The 27,871-nt window shown below is 44.0% G+C and overlaps 1 protein-coding gene across 1 annotated transcript in view; it reads right to left on the bottom strand.

The window, feature by feature from the left end:
• Nucleotides 1-21,935: 21,935 nt before the first annotated feature.
• The window catches only part of OVCA2 (OVCA2 serine hydrolase domain containing), a 31,384-nt gene continuing 25,448 nt past the window's right edge, over nucleotides 21,936-27,871 (bottom strand). Inside the window, exon 2 of the mRNA XM_085649082.1 lies at nucleotides 21,936-22,531. Within this exon, the coding sequence (XP_085505208.1) occupies nucleotides 21,999-22,531 (533 nt within the window). The 3' untranslated portion in view covers nucleotides 21,936-21,998. The remainder of the gene's footprint in view (nucleotides 22,532-27,871) is intronic.

Below are 27,871 nucleotides of genomic sequence, written 5' to 3'. Positions count from 1 at the left end.
CGCAGATCCTATTGGGTCTTAACCCCTTCAGTGCCCATGACGAGCTGGACTCGTCATGGGCCGCGGTGGCGCTGTGCCCATGACGAGTCCAGCTCGTCATAGACCCCGCCCGCTAATGCAACGGCCGGCACTGGGCGGGGAAAGGGGCGGGCACTGAAGGGGTTAAGTACTATTAAGTTTACCAATCATGTGAGATTCTATTTTAATGTAGAAGGTCTCACGATACTATGAAATTATCGCTATAGCAAAAAAGCCTAGCAAAGCCTTCCTCTTACCTTGCAAAAGTAATACGGCCTCCCTGCAACCAATCAGGTTCAGTTGGCCGCACACTGCTCGTCACACCAGCAAATTGCCCCAAGGAACTGTGGTCAATGTAGTGGCGTCGGCGAGTACGCCTATGCCACGGTGTATATAAAAAAGTATATGCTGCGTATATCCATCCCTGGACACGTGTTTCGAGGTAATTGCCTCTCGTCAGCAGGGAGCAGGTAAGTGTAAGGGGTGCCGCGTGGACTGCCAAAGTTTAAAAACAGGTGTAGTACCTCTCATGGCGCGCAGGTGCTGGTCCAGGACTCGTCAGTCCAATGGCTCGAGGGAGTCGTATTATATCAGGTTCAGTTGGCCGCACACTGCTCGTCACACCAGCAAATTGCCCCAAGGAACTGTGGTCAATGTAGTGGCGTCGGCGAGTACGCCTATGCCACGGTGTATATAAAAAAGTATATGCTGCGTATATCCATCCCTGGACACGTGTTTCGAGGTAATTGCCTCTCGTCAGCAGGGAGCAGGTAAGTGTAAGGGGTGCCGCGTGGACTGCCAAAGTTTAAAAACAGGTGTAGTACCTCTCATGGCGCGCAGGTGCTGGTCCAGGACTCGTCAGTCCAATGGCTCGAGGGAGTCGTATTATATCAGGTTCAGTTGGCCGCACACTGCTCGTCACACCAGCAAATTGCCCCAAGGAACTGTGGTCAATGTAGTGGCGTCGGCGAGTACGCCTATGCCACGGTGTATATAAAAAATTATATGCTGCATATATCCATCCCTGGACACGTGTTTCGAGGTAATTGCCTCTCGTCAGCAGGGAGCAGGTAAGTGTAAGGGGTGCCGCGTGGACTGCCAAAGTTTAAAAACAGGTGTAGTACCTCTCATGGCGCGCAGGTGCTGGTCCAGGACTCGTCAGTCCAATGGCTCGAGGGAGTCGTATTATATCAGGTTCAGTTGGCCGCACACTGCTCGTCACACCAGCAAATTGCCCCAAGGAACTGTGGTCAATGTAGTGGCGTCGGCGAGTACGCCTATGCCACGGTGTATATAAAAAAGTATATGCTGCGTATATCCATCCCTGGACACGTGTTTCGAGGTAATTGCCTCTCGTCAGCAGGGAGCAGGTAAGTGTAAGGGGTGCCGCGTGGACTGCCAAAGTTTAAAAACAGGTGTAGTACCTCTCATGGCGCGCAGGTCCTGGTCCAGGACTCGTCAGTCCAATGGCTCGAGGGAGTCGTATTATATCAGGTTCAGTTGGCCGCACACTGCTCGTCACACCAGCAAATTGCCCCAAGGAACTGTGGTCAATGTAGTGGCGTCGGCGAGTACGCCTATGCCACGGTGTATATAAAAAAGTATATGCTGCGTATATCCATCCCTGGACACGTGTTTCGAGGTAATTGCCTCTCGTCAGCAGGGAGCAGGTAAGTGTAAGGGGTGCCGCGTGGACTGCCAAAGTTTAAAAACAGGTGTAGTACCTCTCATGGCGCGCAGGTGCTGGTCCAGGACTCGTCAGTCCAATGGCTCGAGGGAGTCGTATTATATCAGGTTCAGTTGGCCGCACACTGCTCGTCACACCAGCAAATTGCCCCAAGGAACTGTGGTCAATGTAGTGGCGTCGGCGAGTACGCCTATGCCACGGTGTATATAAAAAAGTATATGCTGCGTATATCCATCCCTGGACACGTGTTTCGAGGTAATTGCCTCTCGTCCGCAGGGAGCAGGTAAGTGTAAGGGGTGCCGCGTGGACTGCCAAAGTTTAAAAACAGGTGTAGTACCTCTCATGGCGCGCAGGTGCTGGTCCAGGACTCGTCAGTCCAATGGCTCGAGGGAGTCGTATTATATCAGGTTCAGTTGGCCGCACACTGCTCGTCACACCAGCAAATTGCCCCAAGGAACTGTGGTCAATGTAGTGGCGTCGGCGAGTACGCCTATGCCACGGTGTATATAAAAAAGTATATGCTGCGTATATCCATCCCTGGACACGTGTTTCGAGGTAATTGCCTCTCGTCAGCAGGGAGCAGGTAAGTGTAAGGGGTGCCGCGTGGACTGCCAAAGTTTAAAAACAGGTGTAGTACCTCTCATGGCGCGCAGGTGCTGGTCCAGGACTCGTCAGTCCAATGGCTCGAGGGAGTCGTATTATATCAGGTTCAGTTGGCCGCACACTGCTCGTCACACCAGCAAATTGCCCCAAGGAACTGTGGTCAATGTAGTGGCGTCGGCGAGTACGCCTATGCCACGGTGTATATAAAAAATTATATGCTGCGTATATCCATCCCTGGACACGTGTTTCGAGGTAATTGCCTCTCGTCAGCAGGGAGCAGGTAAGTGTAAGGGGTGCCGCGTGGACTGCCAAAGTTTAAAAACAGGTGTAGTACCTCTCATGGCGCGCAGGTGCTGGTCCAGGACTCGTCAGTCCAATGGCTCGAGGGAGTCGTATTATATCAGGTTCAGTTGGCCGCACACTGCTCGTCACACCAGCAAATTGCCCCAAGGAACTGTGGTCAATGTAGTGGCGTCGGCGAGTACGCCTATGCCACGGTGTATATAAAAAAGTATATGCTGCGTATATCCATCCCTGGACACGTGTTTCGAGGTAATTGCCTCTCGTCAGCAGGGAGCGATTTTGGGCTGACGAGCCTGGTGTCTGCACCTGCGCGCCTTGAAAGGTACCTTACCTATATATTTTGGCAGTCTACTTGGCACCCCGCATACCTACCTGCTCCCTGCTGACGAGAGGCAATTACCTCGAAACACGTGTCCAGGGATGGCATTATTTCACATACTCGTGGCATAGGCGTACTCACCGCTGCCACTACATTATCCAGAATTCTTTGGGGCTATTTGCTAGTATGACGAGCAGTGTCGCGACCCACTATGTAAACTATTTAAAGCTCTTTCGAGCGACTTTGGGCTGACGAGCCTGGTGTCTGCACCTGCGCGCCTTGAAAGGTACCTTACCTATATATTTTGGCAGTCTACTTGGCACCCCGCATACCTACCTGCTCCCTGCTGACGAGAGGCAATTACCTCGAAACACGTGTCCAGGGATGGCATTATTTCACATACTCGTGGCATAGGCGTACTCACCGCTGCCACTACATTATCCAGAATTCTTTGGGGCTATTTGCTAGTATGACGAGCAGTGTCGCGACCCACTATGTAAACTATTTAAAGCTCTTTCGAGCGACTTTGGGCTGACGAGCCTGGTGTCTGCACCTGCGCGCCTTGAAAGGTACCTTACCTATATATTTTGGCAGTCTACTTGGCACCCCGCATACCTACCTGCTCCCTGCTGACGAGAGGCAATTACCTCGAAACACGTGTCCAGGGATGGCATTATTTCACATACTCGTGGCATAGGCGTACTCACCGCTGCCACTACATTATCCAGAATTCTTTGGGGCTATTTGCTAGTATGACGAGCAGTGTCGCGACCCACTATGTAAACTATTTAAAGCTCTTTCGAGCGACTTTGGGCTGACGAGCCTGGTGTCTGCACCTGCGCGCCTTGAAAGGTACCTTACCTATATATTTTGGCAGTCTACTTGGCACCCCGCATACCTACCTGCTCCCTGCTGACGAGAGACAATTACCTCGAAACACGTGTCCAGGGATGGCATTATTTCACATACTCGTGGCATAGGCGTACTCACCGCTGCCACTACATTATCCAGAATTCTTTGGGGCTATTTGCTAGTATGACGAGCAGTGTCGCGACCCACTATGTAAACTCCCTGCAACCAATGTACAGCTTCCAGGTCAGGATATGCAGGAGAGTGTGACCCAGAGCTACTTTTATCCGGAACAGACTACGGTCACATGGTCTCGCCAAATATCGCGAGAGACCGGCGATATGCTGTAAAGAGGTTTTTTTTAATATAAAACTTTACTATAGGCCAAACTGATACAAAATCTGAAATGTTTATAAAGAATAAAAAAAAATGTATACAATGCCAACTGCATTGTTTTATCTCATAATTAGTTCGCAGGTGTGCCCCACGGTGAGCAAAAAAAAAATTCGGGTGGCCATATTGTAATAGAGGGAACTCGCTTTATTAACCATATTCATTATATCGTTTTCTACATGTCGTTGTACAGAAGTCGAGCAGATTGTCGGTATGAACACTCAACCAAAATAAACAATCCCTCAACTCTGAAAAATTGTATCATCAGAAGATCTAGTAATACTGAATTCTAGTACCATTTTAAAAGTTTTTAGGTATGTGTTCCCTTTCCGATATTGATGATATGCTACAAAAATCCTTGTTAATAATATTCATCGCGAAGGATTAATATTATGTATTCCTAGTGCTTGTGGTAACTGAGTGACTAAAAATTGTAAAGATTTTGTAACAAAAAATAGCTTTCAACTAATCAGTGTATAAGATTGTCAGCAACACATGTTCATGATAATAATCTAATGTTTTTATTGTTTAGAAAACTGTCCTGAAGGTGTAAATTTACATATTCACTGAAACGCAGCGTCGACAACTGTTTTCTTGTGATTATGTATTTTAATGAAATATTTTTTAATTTTGATTATATATATATATATATATATATATATATATATATATATTTTTTTTTTAGAAAAGAACAAAGGCGCTGCCAGACGACAGCACCCTTCGTAGTTTAGGAATGCACTCACTCGTGTGCTTTTGATTCAAAGGCGCTTTATTAACAAAAACGCTACTTCACCCAACGCGTTTCACCTCCACCTGAGGCTTGATCACGGGATGTTGTTTTTCTCACCCAGCCTTCTTTTATTTCCACTTGTTGTGCACACTCCTTTTGTCTGTCCAGTGGTGCATTGTGGTATTTGTGGTGTGCACGTGAATACAAATATACATTTTTTCTTTTCTGTTTTTTAGTTTTTAGTGCTCTTATACAGTGTTTGAAAAGGGGTCTTTAAAGAAGTGCTTTCTATTAATTGTGATTAATAGTGTTTATCAATTTACTACGAAGCCAATGAATTGGAAATCAATGTGTCCATTGATACTCTCTGGTGAGTGGTCTTTATATTCACAGTCCCGGTTTAACTTATCCTCATCAATCATTTCATCTCTCTGGTGAGTTTTTACTGTTCTCATGGATTGCAATTGCACTCTCTGGTGAGTTGTATTGCAGCCTTCTATCCTGTTGGTCAGTTGTCTGTTTTTTGTTGGTTTGATGAGTTTATTAATGAGTTGTTATTTTCAAATGTGATTACAGGTGTACATATAATTCCTCATTTTGATTCAAACCTCTGGGGTAGAGGGTTCTGAATGTTATGATATGGCAGGATTCTTTCTGTCTTAAGATCCTTGTTCTGTCTCCGCCTCTTTCTGATTGCGGTATTTGTTCTAGAGCCCAGAATTTTAATGACTCCCATTTGCCATCATGATGTTGAGACATATGTTTTGCTATGGCATTTGTTGAATCTTTGTGAGTTGTAGCTCTGGTGTGCTCCAGGATTCTCTTTTTTGCTTCAAAGATGGTGCTCCCGATATACCGTTTCTTGCAGGGGCATTCTATCATGTAGATCACATGAGTACTTTTGCATGTTAGATGTTGTTTGATTTGCCAAGTTTTGTTTTTCCCCATGTCTACGGATTTCGTTGGTATTGCAATTTTGCATACTTTGCATTGCTTGCAGGGCCAGAAGCCTATTCTTTGAAGCCAGGTTGTAATGGGGGCCTCTTGGAAGTGGCTATGTATGATTTTATCACTTATGTTAGTTGCTCGTCGATAAGTGATATTCGGGTGATTACCGATAATGTTGGATAAGGTTTGATCCAATTGGAGGATTCCCCAGTGTTTCTTAATTATTGCTGATAGCTTGTTGTTTTCTGCACTTTGTGTAGTTATCAGTCTTATGATCGTTCCTTCTTTCTCTTTTGGTGTTAATTGCGGTTGTAGGATGTCCTTTCGAATCAAAGTCAATACTTTGTTCAAGCTTTTTTTCACCACATTTTTCGGATATTTTCGTTTAAGGAATCGTGCTTCAGCCTGTTTGCTGTGTTTCTGGAATTCACAATCTTCTGAGCAATTTCTCCGCATCCTTAAAAACTCTCCATATGGTATGCTCCATTTGAGATTTTCTCTGTGGAAGCTTTCTCCATGTAAAACTGCGTTTGTTGCAGTTTTCTTTCGATGTAATGTCGTTTGGAGAGAGTTTTTTGTAACGTAGATTTCTGTGTCCAAGAATTCAACTCTTTCAGCACTGAATTTGTATGTGAATTTAAGATTCATTGGACTGTTGTTCAATCTCTCAAAGTAGGTTGTGAATTCCAGTTCGGTTCCATCCCAAATGATAAAAAGATCGTCTATGAAACGCAGCCATAGTACTATCTTTTGTCGAAATTCATAGTTGTTCGTGTTCCATGCGACTCGTTGTTCAAACCACCCCATTGTTAGGTTTGCGTAGTTGGGCGAGAAAGAGATGCCCATTGCACATCCTTTTGTCTGTTTGAAGATTTGTTTGTTAAACACAAAGATATTGTTGTGTAGACACATGGAGATCATCTCATTCAGCATTCCATTATGTTGTTTATAATGAATGCTTCTTTTTTCCCAGGAAAAATTTGCATGCTTCCATTCCTATGGTGTGTTAAATGTTTGAATACAATGCTACCACATCCATGGTTATTAGATTGTACGTTGGATTCCATTTTATGGAGTTCAATTTGTTTAAAAGATCCGTTGTATCTCTTAAGTAGGAGCTTAGGTTCGTTACAAGAGGTGCCAGGAAGTGGTCTATATACTCTGAGATTGGTTCCAGTAAAGAATTATTTGCCGAAACTATCGGTCTTCCTGGGGGATTAGTTTTAGTTGTAATTGTAATTGTAATTGTAAAAACACTTATATAGCGCATGGCTACCCGTAGGCATCCCAGCGCTCTTGGAAAGAAGCAGTGACCCTAAGCTGATCCGATCTGCAATCCTACTAAGAGCTGGTTTTGGGGAATAGAAAGGTTTTTAGTTTCTTCCTGAACTGAAGAAAAGTCCGTTCCTGCCTCAAATTACCTGGGAGGGCATTCCATTCTCTTGCGGCTTGCAGAGAGAAAAGTCGACCGCCCGATCGTGCTCGTTTTATTCTGGGAATGATTGCCAGATTATGTTCGCTCGAGCGAAGGTTGCGTTGGGGCTTGTAGGGACTTATCAGGTTTTCCAGAATGGAGGGACCTTCTCCATGCAGGATCTTGTGGGTGATGCATAAGGATTTAAAACGCACCCGTTCCCTCACCGGGAGCCAGTGAAGAGATCTTAATGCTGGCTTCGCCGATACATACCGACTAGTTCCCGTCAGAGTTCTGGCAGCATAATTCTGCGCCACTTGTAGGGTCTTAAAGGTGGATACCGGTGCCCCAAGATAAATGGCATTCCCGTAGTCAATACGGGATAACACCAAAGACTGAACTACGGTTTTCCTTGCTTTTTCAGGTAGTAGGGGCAGGACTTTACGCAGTGACTTAAGTATCCCGTGGCAAACTGCAGACGTCTTTCTGGCCTGCATATCGAAAGACAGGGCGTTGTCAAGCCAAAAGCCTAAACTCTTTATTTCCGGCTTGGGCGATGGTCTGGCACCCATGCACGCCGGCCAAGTTAGGCTTTCGGGAATATCCTGTTTCCCCAGGAGCATCAGCTCAGTTTTTCCTGCATTGAGTCTGAGCTGAGACACGTGCATCCAATTTACCACCACCTCCAAACAATTGGCTAGGTTGTTCGGGGGGGCATCTGTTTGCTGCAGGGAAAACACCAGCTGGGTGTCGTCCGCGTAGCTTATTAGCTGGATGCCAAACGGAGTTACTAATTCCGCCAACGGGGCCATGTAAACGTTAAACAGTGTGGGGCTAAGGGATGACCCCTGTGGAACCCCACACTGTAACGGAAAAAGGCGGGAGCAATTGTTTCCATCAAACACTTGGAAATATCTTTCCTCAAGGAAGGATCTCAGCCATTCCAAGGCTTTCCCGGTTATTCCGATATTTCGGAGTCGCGACAGCAACAGGTGATGACTTACTGTATCGAAGGCGGCACTGAGGTCCAGAAGGATAATGGCCGCGCTGCCACCAGCGTCCAAGATCCCTCTGGCCTCTTCTACCACCCTCAACAGTGCCGTCTCCGTGCCTTGTCCCTTCCTAAAACCCGTCTGGGATGGGTGGAGAAGCTTGTATTTTTCCAGAAATGCCGCCAGTTGGATATTTATCAGTTTTTCGGTTAATTTCCCCATCCCGGGTAACAAGGAAATCGGGCGATAATTCGCCAGATCTTCTGGGTCAAGGTTCGGTTTTTTAATCAAAGATCGCACCATGGCCAGCTTCCATCCCTTTGGTACTGTAGCCAATTCCAGGGAGAGGTTAACCATTTTGATTACCGATTTACTAATAGTTGGTAGTATCTGATTTAGTATTGTCATGGGAGCTGGATCTCGTGGGGATCCACTTTTTATACTCCTCATCAAAGAGAGGAGCAGCTCTTCCGTGAGGGGGGCAAACTCCGTAAGTGTTGGACAGTTGGTTTTGTCTTCAGAAGGAGGCGCCCTGTAGTGTGAGGCCGAATCCAGTACCGGGATCGTCTCTAGAATTTTAAGTATTTTCATATGAAAAAAATTAGCCATATCATCACACCTAGTGTCCTGCTCATCTGCTTTTGTGGGGGGGTCTGGAGTTTTCGTTAAAAGCTTTACAATCTTGAACATTTCCCTAGGGGCATTTGCGGCGGATTCGATTTTATTTGCAAAAAATGCCGTTTTGGTGGCAGTAAGGGTGGTTTTATATTTCTTCAATGTGGCTTTGTAGTTAATCTTCCTTTCCACACTGAAGTCCTTCCGCCAGTGGCGTTCTGCCCTTTTACATTCCTGTTTTAATGATCTTAACTCTGAGGTGAACCATGGATGTTTCAGCTCTCCCTTCCTAATTGTTAAGGGTTTTTTCGGTAAGACCTTATCTAGGGAATGGGTAATCCACTGATTAAAACTGTTGACAGCCCCATCCAGATTAGAATTATCTGGTGGTTTAGTGCTTTCTAACAGTCCCTTCCACTCATCCATGTCAAGTTTTGTCCAGGCTCTTATAAGTCCTCTATACGAAGAAGTATTAGTGGTCATCCTGGAAATTTTCCAATTAAACGGAATCACCGAGTGATCCGACCAGGGGACAGGGTAGGGTTCCAGGACTGTTACATTCTTCATGTTGGTAAAAATGGGGTCAAGTGTATTTCCTGACTTATGCGTAGGGCATCGAACCTTAAGATTAAGATTGTAACTCTCTAAATCTTTTTCTAGGTCATTCGCTGTCCTATCTCCTGGCTTATTGAAATGGAGATTAAGATCTCCTAATAGCAGGAAATTCGTGACCGTACAGACCCCTCCTATAACTGCCTCCAACAGGCTTTCATGAAATCCGCCGAGGGGGCCTGGGGGTCTATATATCAATATCCCTGTTACCGAGCTCTCAGATGAGGGGTGGAGGGTAAAATGTGTGCTTTCGCATCCCTGGATCCCTGTGTCCTGTAATCGACAGCTTATACTCTCCCTATGGATAATTGCGATCCCTCCTCCTGCCCTCCCTGGACGATCTTTGTGTTGTACTGTGTATCCTGGGGGCAGTGCCTCGACCAAATCTGGGCCAGAATGTTCCCCCAGCCAGGTCTCTACAAGGAGTAAGACGTCAAGATCTCCGGAGGAAATTAAAAGTGAAATTTCCTCCTTATGTCCAGGCAGGGAGCGGCAGTTCAATAAAGCCATCCTCAAGATCGAAGTCTGATTAGACTCCTCGATGACCTGTTCTGATGCTTGAAAAGGGCAGTGATTACATGCTCGACGGCCTTTCGTCAGATCTATCGTGTGTAGGCATCGGGGGATGGTAGATCCCTTAAATGCTAGAAGGTCATCACGGGTATACACTTTTACCTGAACAGAGTTTTCAGGCCCAAGGCCCGATCATGCGCGAACGGGCGCAAACGGGCTTTCCTCTGGCGCTCCTCCGGCGCGACGCTGCGCGCGTACGCTGCGCGCTCGCATACTAAGCCCCTAAATAGCGTATGGCAGAGAACCGGCGTCAACACTAGACCGCTAACCCCAGAGGCGTCTAGGGAGCGTCACGAACCCACAACCAAGATGGCGGTCGGGAGAGAAAGCAGCGTGGAATCACCCAAATGGTGAGTCTTGAGTATCTCGTTTTAAGGTGCAAGCAGTGCGGACATCAGGGGGGAGAGGGAAGAGTTGATAGAGCAAATGACAGTGCAACACGAGAAAATTATTAAAATAGCAGCAAGCTCTAAAACTCTAAAACAATTTAACTAATTTCACAGGATAAAAAGCAGCGATAGTACTCGGGTAGCAGCAGTGGTATAATGATTCTTTTCTAGTCTGGTTCTTATGGATCTTCGGCAGGCAATAGAAGGTTGCCATCGTTGGGTGCTTTTTATTTAGATAGCGATATTCATCTGCATCTAATAGGCCCTTTTGGAACCATTTCTGTAGGTTTGCCTCTAATTTGTTTTGGATTTCCTTGGTTGGGTCTTTGTTCAGTTGTAGATAACATGATTGGTCCGTTAATTGTCTTTTTACTTCCAATATGTAATCTCTTTTGTTTAAAATCACGATGTTTCCCCCTTTGTCTGCGGGTTTAATTTCAATTGTTTTATCCTCTTGTAAGTTTTTCAGGGCATCCATCTGTTTTTTAGAGAGATTGTTTTTCTTGTTGCAGTGAGTCATTTTATATAGATCTTCTATTATTGCCTCATGGAAGACGTCAATCTTATTGCCAGCTGGTAGGTTAGGATAATATTTAGATTTCACTTTGAGGCCACTCTCTCCTGCCCCTTCCAATAGTTGCAGTTCCTGTAGTTCCCCAATCGCTTCTCTCTCCTGGGATTCTGTTGTTGTCCCCATTGTCATCAGTAGTTCTAAATTTTTTAATCTTCTACTTGAAGATTACTTTCAATTTGTCTTATGGTGGGTTGTTCTGCATTGCTGATTTTCTCTGCATAGATTTTTGGCAATTTTAATTTGCGTGTATATTTATATAGGTCTATTCTTGTTTGAGCAATATGAAGGTGTGATGTGGGGCAGAAGCTTAATCCTTTCTTTAAGACCTCACCCTCTGTTGGTGTCAGGATTTTTTGTGATAGGTTGATTACGTTTAGTTCTTGGGAATTGCAGGTTGTCATCTCTATTTCTGTTTCCTTGGTTGTCTCAACCGATCCTTGGACCACATATCTGTTTTTTGGTGTGGTTCTTCCCTTCCCTCTCTGCCCTCTCCTTGTCTTCCTCGTTGTGCTCCTCTTCCTCGGCCTCTGCCCCCTCCTCTTCGTGGTTGGTTGGCTTTGTTTTGTTGCTCCAGAGCTATTCTCATTTCTGTTAAAAAATTGATCTTTTTTCTCTGATCTGTTGATTGCTGGGGATCTTCTACATCACTAAAATCCGTACTTGTTAGGGAGTCTATACTTGAAGACTGCTGGTGTGTCATTTCTAGTTGTGTTCTTCCTTTTCGTTCTTCATATTGTTTGCCGAATGTGAAGATTCTGCCTTCTTCAAAGTCTATTTTGTCTCGGAGGAATTTGTGTTGCTTGCGGAGTTTCACTCGTTCTTCATGCTTCTCTAGGTTTTTCAAGATGTCTGACTTGAGTTTTTGAAGCTCTTCACTTAAAGTCAATTTGTTTATTTCCTCCTCCAGACTTTTTAGTTCACTTCTCGTTTCTTTTAAGGCTTTGTCAATGTGCTTTACTAGAATGAGTATTAGTCCCATTGATGACTCTAATAGGTGTTCCCCCCCATTCTTGCAGGAGTTCCACACTTGTGTCCTGATGGCTTGGCATGAGCATGAGGCGCAGGCCTCTTGGGATTCTTTTGACCTCTATGTATTTTTGCAGGGTTATTAGTTCCCACCATTTATTTATCTCTTTTTTAGATAATCTTTCCCAATATCTTAGTTTATCCTTGTTATCACATTTGGTCATTATTTCTCCCCTCTCCGTTCTTGTTGTTGGTGTCACTGTGAATAAATCGGAGATTTCTGCATTGCGTTTGGCTTCGCGTTGTTCCATTGTCAGCGTGTTTGTGCGTGTTGTTGATATATTCTATTGGTTGCGCCTTTGATTCACACGAGTCCCTATTTCCTTAGTTTATTGTTTGTTGTTTTACTGATATAACTTTGTTTCCGGGGCTATACTCGATCAAGGTCACTATAGCCCCTGGAAGTTATTGATATCCGAGCCGTTCAGGCTGATAGCAATTCTGTGTAAGGAACAAAGTTGTTTTTGAAAAAAGAGGAAATTAGCATAACATCCTTAATTTGATGTTATTTAGGGGCCCTCTTTGTTACGTTTTAATACTTTGGAAAGCTGGCTGGTAATAGCTGTTGTGAAAGGAGCCGAGAAAATGATGCTTTCACGTTTAACTCGTGTGCGAGTTCAATTTTGAAACGTTAGCAGTGAGATTGACTGAGACGAGCTTAGGACAGCAGAGAGTGGGAAGTCAGAAGGCAAAGAATCCTTACCCTCCGTTTGTTATCCGATGCTCCGTGACGTTCGCTGCTTTACCCGACTTCTCCCGACTTCTGGGTAATCAGAAACTTGTAAGTTGGATTCTTGGACGCTTATAAGTTGGATTCTTAGACGCTGGAATCCCCGAGTAGCTCCTTCTCCGCTCTGAAGTATTCCGTCGCTTTGTGACTTTTCCTCGTCGTATTTTCAGTAATCCTTCTCCAATATCTCAACTCTTCAGCCAACTGCAAGTATTGCCTTCTCTTTCGTAGCGGCTGCCTCGCGTCCGTTTTGTGTTTACTCCAGGGTTTCCCAGTTTTGACGCCGGCGCTCCCTTTCAGGGCGGTGCATTCCTTCCGACAGGGAAAAGTCAGCTTAATATTTTTAGAAAAGAACCAAGGCGCTGCCAGACGACATCAGCCTTCGTAGTTTAGGAATGCACTCACTCGTGTGCTTTTGATTCAAAGGCGCTTTATTAACAAAAACGCTACTTCACCCAACGCGTTTCACCTCCACCTGAGGCTTGATCACGGGATGTTGTTTGTCTCACCCAGCCTTCTTTTATTTCCACTTGTTGTGTACACTCCTTTTGTCTGTCCAGTGGTGCATTGTGGTGTTTGTAGTGTGCACGTGAATACAAATATACATTTTTTCTTTTCTGTTTTTTAGTTTTTAGTGCTCTTATATAGGGTTTGAAAAGGGGTCTTTAAAGAAGTGCTTTCTATTAATTGTGATTAATAGTGTTTATCAATTTACTACGAAGCCACTGAAATGATTGATGAGGATAAGTTAAACCGGGACTGTGAATATAAAGACAACTCACCAGAGAGTATGAATGGACACATTGATTTCCAATTCATTGGCTTCGTAGTAAATTGATAAACACTATTAATCACAATTAATAGAAAGCACTTCTTTAAAGACCCCTTTTCAAACACTGTATAAGAGCACTAAAAACTAAAAAACAGAAAAGAAAAAATGTATATTTGTATTCACGTGCACACTACAAATACCACAATGCACCACTGGACAGACAAAAGGAGTGTGCACAACAAGTGGAAATAAAAGAAGGCTGGGTGAGACAAACAACATCCCGTGATCAAGCCTCAGGTGGAGGTGAAACGCGTTGGGTGAAGTAGCGTTTTTGTTAATAAAGCGCCTTTGAATCAAAAGCACACAAGTGAGTGCATTCCTAAACTACGAAGGGTGCTGTCGTCTGGCAGCACCTTTGTTCTTTTCTAAAAATATTAAACCGACTTTTCCCTGTCGGAAGGAATGCACCGCCCTGAAAGGGAGCGCCGGCGCCAAAACTGGGAAACCCTGGAGTAAATATATATATATGTGTGTGTGTGTTAAATAAATACTCATTTGTATACGCAGATGATTTTTTTGATCTTTTGCTTTTTATTATTAGATGCTTTGACTCACTGATATTGTACAACTGTGATATTCTTCTGACTTTCTCACTCCAACCACTAGCACCATACAGCATTGTAGTAATTAACTATTGTTTGATAGGGACGTGTTTGCTTTTTGTGTATGAGCTGAATAATAACCATTAAACAAAACTATCCAAACAGTCCCGACTACATCCTATCCCACACTTCTATAAATGAAGCATATGTCGCCCATGATACAAAACATATAAGCTAACAATGAGGAATGGCTTACACATGCTCTATGCCTCTCTTTGTGCATAATACAAAAAGAGAAGTTGGCAGGTATTGGTCAATCAAGAAGAAATAGTACAATGTGGTCCCAGAAGCAGTACGAGGATAAGGTCAATGCACCAAAGGACTGTACTCCCCGGGCCCACACTGGCGTCTGTATGCCTTGGCTTCGACAGCAAAAGAGCAAAGCAATCTCACAGTCATCCTGCTTGGGCCGTCTCTGTCACTCATCTCAAATGAGGAGATCCCTTTAGCCTATCTGCCAGTGCCCGTTTGTGTCATATGTGACAGCATCTTCCCCTGTCCTGTATGGAACTGGGTGGCTAGTGGCAGTCCCTAAGAGGCCCCCCCTTGCCCCAGGTCAAGCTTGGATTGTCCTCCCATGGGCGGCGGTCTCCTCTCCTCCACCCACTCCCAAGCCAACTGGGAGTCTGAAAAATCAAGGACATTTTCTGCCAAAGAACACCTTTAAAATTAGCCGGGAACAGCAGGATATAGGGTATTTGCATAGATGTCAGTTTTTGTTTTACATTCACGAAGGACTTGAATTATTTTCGAATTCTGGTAGGATAGTCAGGGATAAGGAGAACTCTAGTGGAGTAACATACAAGGTTCTGCTCCTGTCAAGCCATGCAGAGGATTGTGTCGCTATCAAAATAGTTGAGCATGGAGACCACAGAATGGTGAGCCCGCTCCAGCACTTAACATGATGACAATTCCCCCTCGGAGATCCAGGATTTTAACCAAGTGGTGAAAATTGCTCAGGTTTGTTATCTTCCAGACCATCCAGGAGACCCACCATCCACTCACTATTCCTCCTGGAATGTCCCTCTGCATCTTCTCCTCTATGGTCCAGAACGACTGTTTCAGAGAGAAGGGCCACAGACTTCTGCTGCAACCCGGGAGAGGAGCAGGCAAGCACTGCTCCCTAAGTGGCTCCTACACACACCCTCAAACCATCGAGATGAGGGGCCCTTGGGCTGTACAGCAGGCCTCTGGGTTGTTGCTCAATAAGTGAGGTTATGGCTTCCAAGTCCCCAGGGCTCTGTTGTCTATGAGACCCACCACTAGACCATGTCTTTGGATGTGGCAAGGACTCCAGTTTGTCGCCAAGGAATGGTATTACGACCGCTGGTTGCCCCAGCCGCTACTCCCTATGTGGCCAAAGAGTTGCAGGAGGATGGGATGGATTCCCACCCAGCGCATCACCAACATCAGTTGCAGTCCACCCCTTCACACTGGGCCTGGAGTTTTAAGTCTAGGATCACATCTCTTGCCCCGGTGCACCCAGGTTCAGGTGACAGAGCGCCGCCCAGTCAGCAACCACAGATCGCGGAGCGAAACAAATCAAGCACGGCACTGGCCTCCTGCGCTACTTTACCGCCAGGCTCCAGCTGTCTCAGCCTCCAATGATGTGCCTTTCATTCCAGAGTTCTCTCAGTCTTCAGATATTCTCTGAGCCAGCAGGCAAGATAGTCGCAAAGTAGTGCAGGCTGCATCACACTCCTCACTTTCCGTTTCGTTTGCGGGGACTGCAGCCGCAGGCATGGCTCTAGTGACCACACTGTTCACTCCCAAAGCAGAGCTGGGTGGTAGGCACCAATGAAATTTAACCCAACAGGATCTCGGAGGATTAGGTACATGACATGGCTCAGAGCTCTAGAGCCTCACGTATGCCATCTTAGCCTACCGAGCCCTGCCCTCACGTACAGGCTTTCTAATCTCAAGATGGTGGCTCATTATTCTAATTTTCTCCAGAAGCGTACTCCAGAGCTTGAAAGTCTGTACAGGCACAGTCAAGCTTTTTTCTGTGAGGCAGATGATCAGAGGCACAGCCAGTCTGGCTCCAACATCACTCCTGTTGCAGTACAGACAGAGTGTGGATTGAAGTAAGAAAGGCCTTGCTCCGTAGATCACCTAGTGTGCAAAGCAAAAAGCTTTGAATGAAATTCCTCTTGTCATCCGGAGTTAGTGCTGGCCAAACTGAACAGCCGCATTCACTTGCACCAACCTTCCATACGCCTCCGCTCTGCCGGTCTCTCACTAGCACAAACCCCACAAATACAAAAAAGCAGGGAAGGGGCTGTGCCTTCTCGTACTCGACTGCTAAAAGTTGAAACAACCACCCACAACTCATCAGATCCTCCTCCTCTCTCCTTAACATTTGCAAGTAGCTGAAGACAAGGCATTTTGAGTTGGCCCCTGGAGCTGGCCTCACACACCTGACACAGAGCGCCTGGATACCCTTCTGGGTGACTAGTGTGCTATAAAAACACAGATAACATAACAGTGCAAAGCCTTAAGTGCAGGGGTGATACAGTCACGCCTGCTCAGCTTTAGAACTTGGCCCTCTGCAGGATTACAGGTCTGTTGTAATTTGCTGAATAGTGTGCCTAAGGCCAACACAGAACCTTTGGCATAGTCAATTCTTGACAATATCAAGGTTGTAGAGGCCAGAACTTAGCACAACAGTCCGAGGTGAGGGAAAATCCTATGCAGATTTCTTATATGAATAATGCATTTTTGGACACCTGAGGGGTTGGAGTACATGATCACAATTAGAGCCATTTGTAGAGATTTTTGGGAGTGATCCGATTTCTACCAGACGATGGTGGGTGGGGGGGGGCGGGTCTCATTTTTTTGCTAAACTTTGCAAGTGAGGATTTCTCTTTTTGAATGAAGTTTTCGGTGCATCTGGAACATCCAACTGTCTATTGCCCTGTAGCACTGGGTAAGGCCTAAAGTGTCTAGACGAGAAATAGAATATGATCTATATATCGTCAGCCTAGTTGTACTAAATAAACCTGAAATAATTTCTGGGAGTGGGGGGACAGGTAAACATAAAAAAGCTAAAAGGCAGTCAATGAGCCTTGGTGGTCACCTATCCAGTGGTTAAATAGTGGTGCATGGAAAGGAGGTAGCGTTAACGATCTGGACTCTTTCAGTAAGGCAGACATGAATCCAATTCAGGATGATGCTCTGGATTCCAGTATGAATCAGTCTTTAGAGCAATAGATGATGGCCCACAGTGCTACATGCGGATGAACCGTGGAGAATGAGTGCAACCAGTTTTTATTGTATAACTAATGCCATCCCAGATGACAAATTTCATTAATTTGGTGCCTCTGTAGTAGACTTTTTGTTGGAAAGTAGGTTGTTTTTCTGAGGCAGTCAGAGGTTTATGCAAATGTTGCTTTGTCAACCAGTTTCACCAGGAACTGTCCATTCACTACTGACCTGACATTTGCCAAGTAAGACGGGTGGAATCCTTGCCTTTTGAATAATGGCTGAATGTAGGGTTTTTTGTGTGTTGGAGAAATCTCCAGTTGTGATGGACGAGTCAGTTATTGCTCAGGCAATTCTAAGAGGTGTTTTGGGATATATTTGAGATAGCTCGAGTTGACCGCAACAGAGATACTTGCTCAGCTAAGTGACTCGTGTAGAAAACTTTGAACATGCAGCGTTTTGGTTAAAATGTTTTGAGGCAGCAGTTTTGGAATTTGAGCATTTGTTGGGGTGAAACCGCAAATTGCTCTTTACTGGAAGTGAGACTTTAGGCTGTCAGCTCTTTTTAATGAAACGACTAGCCACAGAGTTGCAGAGGTCTTGTGAGAAACTGTTTCAGTTGCAATTCTGGATACAGAAATTGCAGATGATCTTATAAACCTCCTTAGTTTGGAAAGCCTTTGCTTTCTTGATACTTGCTGTGTACGTAGGATGGTATCTCTGTAGTAGTTTTTATGTCAATATCATGTGTTTTTCTGACCTGTCCAAACAGGGTTCCAGAAATGTATTTTACATTTCTACATCAAAGCAGACATCCCACATTCTGCTGTTGGTTTTGTGAGGCTTTGAGGGGAATTACTTTATCAGTGATTTCTGAGAGCCTAGCGGAATTAACTATAATCAAATAATCGATCTGTTGTTTAGCAGACAGCTCTATCCAAAATGTGAACAACTTCTGTTTTCTTCGTATGCTCAGCGTATTTGTGCAAGAGGATCTTGTGAGCCGGGATGAACGGGAAGAGAAAAGTCAAATGTAATGGTGTGACTATCACTCTAGGACTAGGTAGTGGGGAAATTTCCTGTTCCTGAAATCAATTCCTTAGGGGTTATGATTGTGTTGATGTCGTGGTCTGCCATGTGAGTTAGTCCAGAGAGCATCTGGTGGAGATTTAGAGTTTCAAGGTTAGAGATGATGCACGTGGTGTGAGGGAGTCCCAGGTTGCCAAACCGAGTACTGGTGTCAGTTAGGATGCATAGGTTTCGGTGATCAATGAACATGTCTGAGAAGGAACAGAGGATGGTACCTGGAAATGCATGGTTGTGAGGGGGTGATCTGTAGATGAGTGAAATGAGGCAGAGAAAGTTGCACTGGGTAAAAAATGCAGCAGTAAGGACTCTCTCCTGCGTTTTTCAGTCATGATGGTTATTCAAATATTTTTTAAAACTACAGATATTTTCCCCACCAATGAGTTGCTCTGCTGATTTTTCAATGAGTTTAGATATCCTTATGAATCGTCTCGGGTATTATCAGTGACACATCTTCTCATAGCCCAGTTTCCCGGATGGCTTGGAGTTGGATAAAAGGTTATTCATGTGGATTTTGGATATTACTATCCTTACTCTACGTCATGAGATATAAAGAAGTCCTCATTGCTATTTGGGATCTTGCCCAATAATGTATGTGTTTTCACACTAAAAGCTCTTTCCCACCCACCACTGTTCTTATGCATGTCATTTTTCCTTTCGGGTTCCTCTGGGGCTCTGAACTAGGGCCACTCAGGTGCCTGCTCTGGGGCACGGTCACTCTGTATTAAGCTCCCCCTAGTGAACAGGCACCCAATGGCTCATCCTCTCAGGAGTACTCCACGTGGCAGGGTAGTGGTGATTGACTTGTTGGTGAACTGAATGAAGTTTAGGTTCAGCTTTTTTGCTGTCGATCTGAGGATGAGGTCTGCTAAACCCAGCGTAACTATCACTAACTTAGCCTTACACACCATGCATATAAGTTTACCTACACTGAGCTTCTTTCTGCATGCCTGAAATCCCTAGTTTCATCAGGGATGGAAGAGAAGTCCAAAATCCCCCCCCCCCCTTGCCCATATGTTGAGGAAGGTACACACGGTTTCTTGACCTAAATGTGCCCCAGGGTCCGGTGCGTCTACGCTAGTCATGAAGTGGAAAGAACACTGTACCTTCTCTAACTTCTATGTGGGAGGAAGTACATCCTACCTGACTAAGAGCTGCCTAGAGAGATGGCAGTATCTCCAGAATGAGGAATCATCCATGAGTTGAGGGCTACCTGCCTGTTGCGTCCCACTGACTGATCCTCTTACAAATAAATTAGAGAATCAGGAGAAATAAATTCAGCAGTCCAGACTAGATCTCTGATGAAAAAAGGGTGTGATCTCAAAACTTCAAAAGCAACACTGCTAAAAGAAAACTCTTCTTGATTATTAGTTCTAAAAATGAATATGCTGAAAAGGGAAAACTTACCCATGTTTGTTCCTAAAATATAATAAAATAAGGACAGTGCTGCGCTGTCTAGTAGGCTTCAACCTAATAAGGTCTTTAGTAGTGGGCAAGTCTGGCAACATTGCTCATCCTCAACCGAAGCAGAAACTTTTTCTTAAAGGAAAATCCTATATCACGGCCAAAGGTCAACCCCAGACCAGACTGTCTTTGAGATGATAAGAGGCAGTATAGGGCATCTTAAAGGTCTTCAAGTTAAAAGACTAGGACCCTTAGTTCCTCACTAGACACTGAGCTGAAACCTCATAGCCCCGTTTTGTAGCTTCATGTTAATTTGTCCCTGCAACCTTGAATCACATCCTTATATTTTGCCCCAAGACTCGCCGGACCCACTGGAGAAATCACTTTTTGACCTCAACCACTGGTTCACCAGATGTCTGAATTGAAGACTCACCTGTAGACTTATCAATTGGTTTACTGTGTACTGTAGAGCCCCCTCCTTTACCGAACCATGTTAACCAAGGTCCAGTACACCAGAGCAACTGAGATAGGGACCAAGCGTTATCCATGACCCACGTTAGTATTTAAGGCATTGGCGGATGTTTGTAAACATTGCATTGCCATATAAATGCCAAAAATCTCCGGTTTACTATTGTTTTATATATTATCAGTTTTGCATGGTTTTAATTAATCACACAAAGATTATCGTCATCACTGACATCTCACTGCAACCTTTCAGAAAAGCTTGCATCGCTTCAACGCATTCTGCATTTTTAATTTGGGACCCTGCCTTGAAAAACAAAAGACCGGGATAGAACATTTTGCTATTGTATAGTGTCCACTGACTGGGACCTGAAAACTCTAGGAACGAGCTAATTTTAAGAAACACCCATCAAAGTCCTGCACCCAAAAAAAGGCAACTCTAACAAGCCAGTTTTAAGATATTGGTCACCCCGCCTCCCTAAGTCCACACGGTAGCCCCCTCCACTACCTGTGGCCCAATGGAGGCTGAAGTGGCTTTTCAACCCCAGCAACGCCTCCCTAAACTCCCTACCTACTCCTTCTTTCCCATACTAAACTGGGATTCATCTTAATGCTTAGTGGCAAGGTGAGAAGCCTGTCAAGCTGCCTTGACCCAGAGACAGAGACTTATCCTAGACAAGGGTAGAGGATGTTGCTCCTGCATAGTCTAAATTGATAGAAACTTGAATCGTAAACACAGTGGTTCCCACAATACGAGTGTCCTCTGTGCAGTTCTCTAAAGTACAAAATCTAAAGTACAAAATCCATAGACTTACAAGGAGATATAGTTTGGCCTCTACTCTCTCCCGAGTGTCACTATCGTGCTCTGTGCTAACTGCTATATTCCTTTACTGTTACACGGAAGACATGCTCCTTTATCAAAAACTACCTCTTTAAAAGTTGTGGTAACCATTATGTTATATTGTATCCTATTTCAAAGTCCTAACATGTTATTGGCTAAGCCATGAAAGCTGGACCACATCAACCACTGAAGGGCCAAGGAAGCGAACGGACTGGCTAAACTTTGCAAGCAAATGTATACTGAACCCTGGGAAAGGGGAAAATGCCTATCCTTATTCTACAACATGCACTGGAGAAAAGGCATGTCAAGGTCACTTGTAGTAACTCTATTCAATGGCCCTCATGGAATCCAACCTGACTTAGTAAACTGTAATCTCTGGGTCCTGCAGGAGGATGATCTTTGGCCTATCCAAATTTAGACTACGATACTGGCAAGGAAGAAATAACGACAATAGTCCAGTGGAATTAAGAGCTAGGAGTAGAGCACATGTGAGAGTAGTCAACTGATTTAGTCTTGCAAGCTCCCCAAGAGCCTTCTACAAACTGTAAGCAAACCTGTTCAAGTAGCTACACAAGTATCAGACTTTTTCTAAAGGCTCTGGAGCACGTGAGGAGTATTGTGCACAGCTGGGAAAGTCTTTTCCTCACTGTTGTACTATCTGAAATGGGATTATACACCAACTTCACATTACAATACCATGCATGGATGCAATAAAGACACAGACAGAACAAGCATGGGCTATACATTTGTATTACCTAAAGATAACAGTTTCTTGAATGCATGAACTTTAAAAGGTCAAGAATTTCCACTCAATGATATTGAAACCATGTCCAAAAATTCCAAATACACTTTCTTCTGTGGTGCGGAAGCTGGCATGAAGTGCCCTCCCTTGTGAGTGAGAATCATTGGATCAATAAATTGTGATGCTAGTTCCTGGCTCATTTCTCCTGGAATCACACGGTCAGTCTCCCCGAAAACATGGAGACTGGGGACCCCGATAGGCTTTTGATAGAACACCTGATGTACCGTTGATCGGCTTTTGAATCCAGCGACCAGAATAGCAAAGTCAAACTGAAAGCGCTCATCTCCTTGCTGCTTCAAGGCACATAGCATTGCCACCAGAGCCGCTCCCTGGCTAAAGCCCAAAATGCCATCAAAGGGTCCGTGCTCAACAAAGGCCTTGGTAATTATTTTCAGGGACTCTTCCAACCCTTGGCAGGAGTCTGAATCCTCAAGCGCATCAAAGGTCTCCTCCTGTGGGTTTGAGAACCACCAACCTCGTGGATCATCAGAATGCGAACTCGACTCGCCTTCCTGCAGTTGTGGTCCTGTTCAGAAGGGAAAGGAATGAGATCAAATTAAAAATGACTGTCTTGAGTCTGAGAGGTGAGAACTCAATAATTGCAGCCATCCCCAAGAAGCCTTATCAAGTGCAGTCCATTTATTTAGGAAGTCAAATACATCAAGCTTTCCAAACACATACAAGACTTTGTCAGGTGGCATTATAGATTACAGCCTATGACCAGCTGGATGCGGACTTCAAGATTTTAAAGAAAATTAGGACGTTGAGCTTGACTCAAAGGAAAAACAATATTTATGGAGTCAAAAAATACAATCGATAAATGGGTGGATCTAGGAATCAAATAATTAGTTTTGCCTTCAGCAAAATGAAAGCTGAATGGGTGGTTGTATCACAGACTATGATGAGTCCAGTGCTCACACATGCACACACTCACACACTGTTGTATACTACTTTCACAAAAGCTACATGTTTGGTATTTTATTACAATAACAGTGGAAACCAGACCAGACTGTAAGGAGACTAAAGGACACAGGGTGGTCACACCGAAATCTGATGCATGAAAAAGCTCTGAGGGGCAAAATATGCCTCTAATTTACGAAATACGCTGATTATGTCTTAGCAAATTGATATTTGCAGTCAGCTGAAAGAGAGCAACATCTCTGTACAAAGGTCTGTTATGTTTATTTACATATTGTACCTATTTAGCACTGGAACAAAACATGAGGATTTCAAAGAGGAATGTTCATACCCAAGTAATAGCAGTACTGTGCATAAGTTAAATGGAAGGACCAAGCCGGGTATACTTCCAGAGTGGCAATGGAGAGTGAACAACTGAGGTGAAGGCCGGGACAGATAAACAAAACAGCATCTCAAAAGACAATCTAATCGAGGTGTTACTTATGTTTATAGACTTGGTCAGAGAAGAAAAAAACTTTGTAGAAGAGGAGAGACTAAGCAGAGTTCACATACGCTGTGAAGACTTGAACACCAACAGGTGGGTCTTCAGTGCGGATTTGAATTCTGATAGAGAGGGTATATTTCTAACAGGCAGAACTACATTCCAGTAATGAAACACATTTTAACTGGGTAGCCTTGGAAATTGTATCATGACCCTAAGATTGCATTTAAATACCTGAAATACAGGGCCCCATTATACTGGGTAATTTTGTTGTCACTTCGGCTAAACCTCTGAAGCCTGAAGGATAATTATCATGTAGTGCATGTAGGTGGTAGCAGATCCAAGGGGCTTAGGCTGGTGTCTCGTGCAAGTGCTAAAACTACCATGTAAGCAAATCAAAAGCAAAATCACACATTACCCACAATTCATTTCCCATTTACCATGAAGACCTGTGAGTATACACTAATGAAATTCTGGTCAAACATTACAAGGCCTATCTGCAACATCTCATGCCAGTACATCTGTAGTGCTACTTCACTTTTAGTGGCATGTCACTTAGATATACCACATATACTGTTACAGTTCTAATATACACTTGCACTGCACATCTGCATAATACCTGAACTGCCCAGCAATCCTCGTAATATTTTCTGATTCCTGCTTTTTTTGTCAGATGTCTGCCAATCTCCTCCACCACCTCTTTTCATCCAATCAACCAACAACAATTGCACACCATCTTTTTACAAGCAACAACAATGTAATCACTCCTCGCAGAAACCTTCCTCTACTTTGCATCTCCATAACCTAACAGCTTCAGACTGTCTCTCAGATAAAGACTCCATGCTACCTACAGCCTAACCTCTCTAAATGGCGAAGTCGGAGCACACTGCATCCCCTCTTCTTCGTACACTCACTCAATATAGCTTCCCTCTGCCTTTTGTCGAAAGACTGGCACACTGTTGCCCCACTTTCTCAATCCAAACCTAGTCAAACTCTTCCTCACTCTACTCACTCCTTCTAACCACTCATGCTAAATCCCATCTCCTACTCTTTCCTTCCCTCTACCTTTAATATCTACTCCCAACATGTGTATTCTCATCAAAAGCAGATGTTAAAAAATGAACATAAATTACCACGTACAAGATCTTCTCGTTTATCCGTCTAATCTGCAAATCTGGCACAAGAATGGCCCAGCTCCTATTCTCCATTATGCTCTTCTATTAGGGTACTAGATTGACCTAAAAGATAACCCAACAAGAGGGCCACTATGCTTGCATTAGTCCACAAATCTTACCCCAACCCTAATATCAACATCTTCCATGCTTTCAATACTACCTTTCCGACTATTTCTTCTCCAGGATGCAAATCTACCCTGAAATGATGCAACTTCTTCCCGCAATTCTTCTATTATATCTTTCTCACCTCTAAATCGCCTCTATATAATTCTACTCATGATAAATTATTCTGTAAGTTCAACATTTATGGGTATTTGAAACAAGCTTCTTTATTCATGCTTGGAGAATTCAATATCTGATAGGAAGTACCAGATTGTGATACCAACAAATCCAACATCCCATTCCTTGAATACCTTGGATTGCTCCGACTCAGATTTGCAACCAGTCACTGGGTTAGTCATTTATTTGACTGCACCTACTCTGATGCAATGACCCTGTTAGATTTCAAACACTACTCCTTTCTCTATAGTAAGCATCAGGCTATCCCCTTCACTCTTCGGTATGCCTCCTACAAAAATTCACCCTTGCATTACCATTACCAGTTCTTTTATCTGCTCATGGAGAAGACTGTGCTAAACCACTCCTTTGGAGTTACTCAATAACTCCACAACTTCAGGTGTTCACCTAAATGAACACAGCTATATGTCTTAGACCATGGAATACCGGTGGCCATGGAACTCTAATACCAGAGAAAATCCATTGACTCAACCTTACATTTCATACATGTCAAATGGTAAACCAAGGAACATTCTGGGTTTCAATTCTAAGAGTCACATCCTTGAACACAAATGGAAGGGCAAGTCAGAACCATCCAACAAGCAAATCTGAATTCAACACCTTACAGCAGACAAGAATCAGGAAATCCAGGAGTACATACTACAGTGCTCGTCTTGTTTACGTCAATTGCTCTACAAATGAGTCTTTCACAATTCTGTCAAAACAACTCTGTGAATCTAACCACTTCAACTGCTCTGACACCATGGCCAAACACTCTGAAAAGACATCAACCTCAAGACCTACTGCACAAAGCAGATGCTTGAGTTGAAACAGATGCATCCTTGCTTATTCTCCTTCAGTCCCAAGACATTGAGGATACACTTCAGTGCTTCTATCAGCTTTCACATTCTGACTTTGTCAAGGTACTAGCCCATGTCGAATATCTGGATTCCCAGTGCTCTTGCAGTTTTCAACAACTTCTCATCTCCATAATTACCTCACTAATGTGGAAAACCATGTCATGCCATACTTGCATCATAAAAACTACACAAGTAATCCTGAAATCTCTAACATTAAGCTTCTCCTGTGGGAACCATCTTTTGATTAGAACAATTCAGACAACTAGAGGGACCTTAGGCTATTTCCTTGCCTGATCTAAACATTTGGCTTAAACGATTACCAATGAGGATAACGCCCAACTTATTGTGTAACGAATCTCAACAAGGCTCCCCATGCTGGGATTATGTCTCAACGTCACATATGACTGTATGACATCAAACTATTTAAAGTCCAATGAGAGTACCATGCTGATTGTAAGACCAAAATATTGACCCGTGTGGCCTTCTTCGTGGTTCTACTATCCTCTTATGGGCTGCTGAGCTTGACCAAGAGTCGGTAAAAAGCTTTGAAATCCCTTGGACTTTGACCTTAACCTAGAATTCTAAGTAAAATGGATTAACAAGCCTTCTGCACATCACCTAAGGAAGGTCAGACAGTTTTTATTACCGCTCAGTTGTCTTCACCAATTCAAGACACTCCTGCTTTAAAGCTCCTAAGTTAGTGCTACAACACTAGTCTTTTTCTGCACTCCTAACTACCTCCTAAAGAGTCTCTAGAGGATCCTAAACTGAGCATCCATGATAAGACTACCTTCAATCTCAGAAGCACAACACTTTAACCCTACACTGTTTCCATTGGCAGCTTTCTGATGCCAGGAGAGTTTCCTTTAAGCCCCTGAGGCCCTACATTTCTTAGGGGAAAAAAGACTTTGGTAATATTGGCCCAGATGTGGCCTTAGCTCGAAGATCCAGCTAAACTTGGCCTGGAAACTCCATGGAAACGTAGTCTTGACATTTACTCCAGTTCATAGCAGGAATATTCATGTACATCTTACCTTCAACTGGTCATCAAGATTTACCTTTTCACCTACACTGAACTACTATCTCTAGACAGTGCAAAATTACTTATTCTCAGAACTAACATTAAACTACAGATCAATGTCCAAGTGATTTGCCACCAATATCAGCAGGACTCACAATCGTGCCCTTAAATCTCACATATTTGGTACCATGCCTACACAAACATTAAGTAGACCCTAAATTCTATCTCACTACAGACATGGAACTCTATCATCAATCATTGGTTTGACAAGTTCCTCCAGAAGGAGCCTGTGCCCTAGGATTCAGCAATAGATTTGGGAATCTAACCATCTATGAAGCTGTTATGACCCACCACCAATGCATGACAATCATTTTCTGCTTCGCAATATGCACTAATATTCAAGGTCAACTTGGAGCACTTCCAATTACTTTCTAACTCTTGAATTTCTCTTCTGACTCTACATGCTGCAGCACACTTGAGCTGCAATGATCGAATACGTATGCATGGCACCACCTTTTCAGACACCATCTCCACTACTTTCCTCACATGCAACCCCTCGCATCCATGTGAAAGCAGCCCATGCAACCTCTAAAACAAATCCCACGCTTCACATCATAAAGCAAATAATGTTCAATTGGCAATCATTCATCCAGCAGATTTAACAGATTTCATGTTATCTCAAATCGGTTTTATTAGAATCTTGGTTCACTGATACCGTCAATAATGTCTTTGATACCTTGGTCTACCAACCTACAGCATCCAGAACATCAACTGTTAAATAGAACAGGCAAAGGTTCTATTTTTTTCCCACTGATTATCACAGTCCTGCATTCCACACTGCGAGCCATCATTTGAGCTCCTCAATTACCCCTTCCGGCTATAAACAATGTACTACATCCCACGATCTACTGACCACCTTGATCCAACTTGGCTTTCAATTTTGAAAAGTCCAAATTCATGACTTGGTCTCAACAAATTATGCGAGCAACATCTTCCTCAGCAACTCAAATAGCCTGCGGCAAAGCATCAACCAAGAACATTAAGAATGTCTTTTCTGACCTGCTGGACATTACGAACAGCTACCAACACAAACTGAGGAAAACTCTGGATGTCACAATGTTCTACGAGAACCTAA

Source organism: Triturus cristatus, chromosome 3_2, assembly GCF_964204655.1.
Source record: "Triturus cristatus chromosome 3_2, aTriCri1.1, whole genome shotgun sequence".
Taxonomy (NCBI): domain Eukaryota; kingdom Metazoa; phylum Chordata; class Amphibia; order Caudata; family Salamandridae; genus Triturus; species Triturus cristatus.
The sequence above is the reverse complement of the archived record's forward strand: the minus strand, read 5'-3'. Positions and strand labels throughout refer to the sequence as shown.